General features: G+C 40.8%; 1 protein-coding gene across 1 annotated transcript in view; it reads left to right on the top strand.

Annotated features, from left to right (window-relative positions):
• UBP1 (upstream binding protein 1) overlaps positions 1-6938 on the top strand; it is a 36026-nt gene that overhangs the window by 25734 nt on the left and 3354 nt on the right. Inside the window, 5 exon segments of the mRNA XM_019616620.2 lie at positions 3512-3615; positions 4371-4425; positions 4644-4737; positions 5840-5930; positions 6431-6540. Of these exon segments, the coding sequence (XP_019472165.2) occupies positions 3512-3615; positions 4371-4425; positions 4644-4737; positions 5840-5930; positions 6431-6540 (454 nt within the window).

The raw sequence follows: 6938 nt of genomic DNA, 5'->3' as shown, positions 1-6938 counted from the left end.
TTTAATGGATGGAGTTGACTATAAGGCACAGATGGAAGTTAGAAAACTTCCAGGTATCAACCTTAAATTGGAGCATTGTGTTCTGGTTATGAAAGATTGCTGCAGAAGTTACATATATTCTGTAAGCAATTTAAATGTAGAATATGAAACTTAGAGGGTAGAGGGGTCAGAAAGTGGAGCTGGAGCAAAACAATTTAGCAACATAAGCATGCAGTATTGCTTACATTTGTTTCTCCTTACATCTGTAAGTCATACAGCAGTAGCAGTGTATGTGCAGGATATATAATACATGTGTATGTTATGTTTGGGGAGTAACTTCTGCTACGTTGAGAATAATCGACTCTGTGTGAGTAGAAGTTTTCCACTTTAGACAAGAAAGGGTCTGCAGCTGCATGGGGCAAGAATCCTTTATAGATTCTTGGAAGAAGCTCTGCATAATGAAATAGCTACCCTGTTGTCTAAAGGTGATACTGGTGTAAGACCATTTTGGAGCATGCTCTTGTTTTGTGTTAATTTATTATTTAATACAGTATGGAATTCTATGCCAAGTTTCTTTTTACTCCCTTGCAAAGCATGAATTTGGGCATACTTAAGTAGGTGAAAAGTAGGAGAGAAAAGGATACTCAACAGCAACTTAAAATAGCTTCAGTCATTTCAACTCCTCCAAAGTTAAGAACATTCTGAGTTTGAATGCTGCATATCCTATGTCAGAAAAGTCATACGTTCTGGTGGTTGGCAACCCTGCCCATGGCAGGGGGGTTGAAACTAGATGATCTTCGAGGTCCTTTTCAACCCAGGCCATTCTATGATTCATTCTTTAACACATGCAAAGAAGGATTTTTCTATCTTCCATTTTAGCTCAATGAAACTGCTGATCAAAAGTGTATACAACTTCATTCATACCCCGTACAGAAGGATGTTAAAGATTGGAAGCCAGAATAATTTTCTATCTATCAAGAATTAGTGTTCAGAAATAAAGGTATAATTGCTGGAGTATGGTTTTGTCAAAAGTATTGCATCGGTGTGCTAGTAATGGAGAGCAGTTAGTGCTGAGAGCTAAGAAATTAACCAGTGTATATTTTTGCTGGTCATCACGTAGGAAGATAGAACACCAGTGTTTCTTCTGTTCTCTGGTGGCCCTTGACGCACTTGGGTTCATCCTTGTGATGGAGCAACGTTTTTCTTTTTTCAAAGTTTATGTCTAGTGGCCAGGGATTTCTGTGTTAACATCATCGGATGGCCTTTGGTTAGCTCAGTTGTGGCTTCAAGAATGTACAGAATGCCATGCTGAGTAACTGCATGTCTGTAAGTGCAGTGCGGTGGCACTGACTGCTGTCTGGGGAGAGCCTGCAGCAGCAGGGGAGTCTGGCTGCTATCTGTGATCCGCTCCCAGGGTCCACAGTTGTCATGTGGGATGTTAGGCTCCAGCCTGCTGAGTCTTTGTGGACTTGATGCCCAGAATTTTGTCTAATCCTGTTTTTCTGACCTGATAGGTTTATGCAGTGTGGGACAATCGTGTGATTTTGAAAGCGTAAGCAGATTGGATTAATTGCTAGAAGACACTGGAAGAGTGTGTGCCAAAGCCATTTTTAGTTTTCATGCTAGGCTTTTTTTCTACCTCGGACCATCCACAGTTAGGTATCTCAGTGCTCAAATGCTCATCCCTTCCCTGCACAACCTACGTGACAGAAGGGAGTAGAACTGAGCCAATGACCACATTGCAGGATCAGTGTTACGTAGCGCTGCTGCTGTTGTTGCTTGTTGGCTTTGAATAGGACTGAAGTATGTTTTCATGAGAAGAAAGGCTACTTGCTTTTGGTTGGGGTTTTCTTTTCCTGAAATACCTCAAATCTGCTTCTTTCTTTAAACTCAGAGCTTTGTTGTGAAAACTTCAGCTGAGTTTGACTGAAAGAAACACGGGCGGCAGTGGTTCAAAGCCTGTTCTCTGACACCAGTGCATTCTTCTGGCCCTGAATGGAAATGCTTGCAGAGCTGAATCTTAAGTGGAGTAGTAGCTAAGGATGTACTGGTTGCAACTGTGTTCAGATTAAAAAAAAAAATTGCATTAAGTTTTAGTTAGAGAATCTCAGGAAATTAAGGAAAATGCATTTGGCTTCAAAAATATTTTAGCAAAACAGCTCATGTTAGTGTGTTGAGGTTTTGTTTAAAATTATGCCTTTGGGGCACATCATTCTTTGAGGTGAACTTTAAACTTAGCTTGAGTAGGAACAACAGCAGGCAATATATAGCATGGGAGGAAAAGTGGCTGATGCCTGAAGGTCTTTGTGTGGCTGGCACTGGTCAGAGCCTCGAGGTTGGCTTTGACTGCGTGACCAGTGCCAGCGTGTACACAGTGCTAGTAAAAATACTGATTTGAAGGAATTCTCAAACAAAGAATTTCCTGATTTCCAGGCTAGTGGCATGTAACTGAGGCTGTATGCACCATGCCATAGAGCTTGTTGTCTTTCTGTGACAAGTGAAGAGTCCAGCACAGAAGTGCTGTTAATGGTTTTACGGAAGGTTACAGCCACTATAGCACTTATTTATGGTTTCTCCCCAGCTTGTGGAAGGATCTTTTAAGGGAGAATCATTGAAACAAGTTTCCATTAAGTCACATTTATTGCTGACTCCCCTCCCCATGCAAAGCTCTGATAAAACTGTGGAAATTTCTGGTGCATGATGTGTGTATCAGAAATCTTGGTTGTTCTAACAGGTACGGTCTGAAATTACTTTATCTCGGGCAGCTTGGTTGGTCTAATGCTGGCTCATAACATATCAAATCTGGTTATCATTTTTATTTAAAACGATGAATTTGCAGTGATGCTGGAAGCACTGCAAGCTAGTATAATTTTGAAAGGCCTTTATCACGATAGTTTACAAAATAAGCCAGAAAAGACTTTGACAAGGCTGGTTAGCTGGCTCATCGTACACGTGTGATGGCATAAATTCGTGTGTAACAATGCCAGCTTACTTAGGAAAGGCAGTACATACAGCACTATTAACTTATTCACTGTTATTATTCAATTAATAACAGTTTTCATTGAACAGAACTCAGGTTGTATTTAATTGCTGCCAGGGTGGCTAGAATAGACTGACCAGCAATGTGAAATCTAGCTTCACATTTTTCCTTACTGCTGCTGAACACCTGTCTTATACCTGCTGTTAAGCAGCCCATTCATGCAAGGATGAAGAAGTTCTCTGAGCAGATGGCTTTGGGTTGGTTGGTTTTAATCAGAGTAATCCATGCAGGTTCTCTGTCAGTTCCACCACTGATATCTTTGTTGTGTTAACTGTGAAGGTGTAAGTAGTAGTAGTGTAGTCTTCCAGAGAGAACAGGGGAACATTGGCTTTGGCTGGGAGTATCTGCATGTCATGTATGGGATGGAGGGAATAGGTAAAAAAAAAATATATATATGTAAAAAACCCCACCTTGGATCTAAATAAAAGAATTATGCATGAAAGTAAAAAATGTATTGTTAAGAGAAACTGAGTTTGAATTCTTTACCTTCAGTGCTCACCGTGGCCTGATACTCCTACGACATTTGTAAACAATAGTCCTACTCCTGCTCCAACTTTTACCTCTGCTCAACACAATACCTACAGTGTCCCAGACAGGTAAGTTCCTTTTCTGTTGCTTCACTGAAGATAGCAAGTGTAAATCAGGTATATTCAGAAGTGCCTTCTGAGTTAATCTAGAAGCTTGCTACTGCTTTCTGATTTCACTGGGGAATGAGAGTTTTGTTTTGATGTATGTATTTATTTGAGAGTCTGACATATGCTTGCATTGCATGTTTATAATGTAATTTCTTTTTGCTTCAAAATTTCTCTTTCTTGCTAAAGAATACTGGAAATTTTTCTTCTTTGGCATATAACAAATATTTAATCTTGTAATGGTTCGCATTCAGTCCCTGTCAGTGTTCACAAACTATTCAGCTTCTTTTTTCATTAAGAACGCTCTGCTTTCCCCTCACACAGTTCATGTAATTTGTGAGACACAAAAGATCTTCACGAGCCTTTTAACAGAAATTGTCTTAGTAAAAACATGTCCCACTGAGACATTGATTATAGGCTATTGCAATTAATCTTGGGTGATCAAGGAATAATTCACAGTGATATTGTCTGTATACATTTGCAAGCCTCGTATTTTACTGCCTCTTCTGCAGTCACCCTTTAAGACAGACAAACATCCATGTATCCTCCCATGACTGCTGGCAAAGCTGCTCCTCCAGTTGATAAGGAATACAGAGGTTAGGAACTTGATGGTGGTGTATCAGGGTGTGATGATCTTTCTCTTAGATATAAGTTTATTGAGTTTCAGTCTGTGCATTGTTTAATTTGTCTTAATGCTTTTTTTTTTTTCTCCCCTGTAGCAATTCTTCCTCCCCAAATCATCAAGGAGATGGAACCTCTCAAGGATCTGGAGACGTGAGTGTTTGCTTCCTGGTACTGATTGTGGCTGCATTTGCACCAAGACATGTCTTTGATTTATTTATGCTTTGGCATTAATACCAATTGAGGGAAAGCATTTAACTGAGGGAGGCTTTAATATTTTGGGGAGTGCTTTTTTTTGTTGTTTTTGCTGTTCTATTGTTTTGTTCTGTTTTTTACATACAAATGTTCATGTCCAGCTTTGTTTCTTATAGCAGCTTCATCCTTCAGCCACAATCCAGGAAACGCAGCAGTGGTTGCTCAAGCATAGGTTCTCCACCTATACAAGACTTTTTTCAAATTTCTCAGGTATTGTTAACTTCTCTTTTATTGCATTAATGAGCAAGTTTTGTGTGGAAAATTACTCTGTAAAAATGATGTGGCACCAATATTTATCATATCTTACTTATTATGTGAAATTTGCTTATTAAGTACTGAGTTTATCTAGACAAAGATCTTTAGAAAAGTTTTAAATCAGTTCTTTTTTGAGGTGGTCTTCATATGTTCACAGCAGCCTAATACTGTCTAACAGATTTCCTTTGAAGCAAAAGATGTAGTGTAGCTTTTATTGTACTACTTCAGTTGTTTTTTTATGGCAGTATTTATGGGCAGTGATGGCAAATCCTTCTTGCTGGCTTTTATCTGTGCATTCCTAGATCGTCTGTGGATTGTTTCCATAAATAAAAGCCAACTTTTTCTGTCCTCCCACTCATCGATTACAGCTACCGATTTTTCAGACTTCTGCTTCCATTGTTGACACCCATGCCATTTCTAAGAAATATCCTTCCATTTTGTGTCTAGAACTGATCAGTATCCTTCACTGAAGCTTCCTTTTCTAAAGTAAATTCTCTGGAAGCAGTTGGTTTCACAGCTCACTTACTCCCAACATCACTTTAAGAAAGAAAACACCCGCGCCTGTATGGAACTATCCCACTGACCTGGATTCACTCTGCAGGCTGCCAACTTACAGACTGGACTTTGCTGTTTTAGTTATGGCAGCCTTTGCCAGCATCTGTTGTATCTGGGTGTGGTGTAGTAACTTGAGAACATAGAGGGTGTGATGTGTTAGTGGGGATGATTCGGATGAGGGATGATTTGGTGAGGATTACTGCACGTGAGAAGCTGTCACATCCCATTGCTGTGTTTGCATGTGTCTAAAATAGGCTCACACATGTGTCTTAGTCATTGTCTGGATATAAAACTGTCATCTGTCTCTGTTATAATTGTGTCTTGCAGACTCTGTAGTTGTTAGAAGATGAGGAAAGCTGCTCATTGCTTCGTAGTGCTGGCTAGTGCCTAGGAGCAAGTGGTCTTTGTTGTTCTTGGTTTAAATGGACATACAAATTCTCCTAAAAAAAAAACCATAAATATGCAAGAATAAACTTAGTAAAATCCTCTTGTGTTTCTCCAGGTGCTGATTTATTAAAGCTGACAAGAGAAGATCTGGTACAAATCTGTGGTCCAGCCGATGGAATTCGGCTCTATAATGCACTGAAATCCAGGTAAAACACGGAGCACCTGGCTGAGCAGACTTTGTTCTATTGCTCCCTAGAACATGGAGATGCAGGGAGCGAGAATTCAGCAGCTGGATTGGCCCTGAGCGCTGTCCCGGGGCTGGCAGCAGTCAGATAGAGGTTCCTGTGATGCCCTCAGAGCAGCCCTGCTGAGCTGTGGGCAGCAATGGGCTCAGGTGGTACCGGTGGGGCTGCGCACTGCTGGCTTCCTGTATGTGTGGATTTGTTGCCACAGCACAGAGTGGCACACGTAGGTGAGCTAAGAACAGCCTGAGGCTTTGGGATGTTACACGTGTTGGCTGCCAACACAGCCTCTTGGTTGATCTGTCCTGATTCTGACTGAAGTGGGTACTCACAACGGCTGTGAGCCGTTTTAGGAGCATTTCAAGCTTACTGCTGACATAACAAATTCACACTTCTGGCAAATGACTTCTTGTCCTTCCAGGGCAGGGAGGCATTTCTGTAAATGTGGTCTGTTTGCCTTGCAGGTCTGTGAGGCCCCGTCTAACAATCTATGTCTGTCAGGAGCCAGTAAGGAGCATACAACTGGAAAGACAAGATGCAGGCAATGGTGATAGCAGCAATGGTGCAATATATGGTATGGAGCAGGGGGTCCCTTAGCGTGCTGTTATTGTCTGAGAAATGTAAAACAAGATGGGTGTGGGGGGGAAAGGATGGTGAAAAGATGAAGTTCTGTTCCTGAAACATAGGAAGCGAAACCATAGGAAGGTGTGTTCAAAAGCACCCGGCTTGTCTGTTAACAGTGCATGACCTTAAAACCTCCCAAGGTTGAATCCTTGATTTTTCAGTCCACTGATAAAACTAACTGTAGTTAAACTGATAATTAATTAAAGGACTTTCAAATTAGCCGTGCTGTGTGGCACAGCCAAGACACACTAACTAGATGCATGTGGAAAACTAGCTGCAAATTAAAGGCTTAAATTCACAGCCATCCTTTAGATTTCCTTTACATTTTGCGTCATTTTCTGTGTAGCT

Source organism: Meleagris gallopavo, chromosome 6 (assembly GCF_000146605.3).
Source record: "Meleagris gallopavo isolate NT-WF06-2002-E0010 breed Aviagen turkey brand Nicholas breeding stock chromosome 6, Turkey_5.1, whole genome shotgun sequence".
Taxonomy (NCBI): Eukaryota; Metazoa; Chordata; class Aves; order Galliformes; family Phasianidae; genus Meleagris; species Meleagris gallopavo.
The sequence above is the reverse complement of the archived record's forward strand: the minus strand, read 5'-3'. Positions and strand labels throughout refer to the sequence as shown.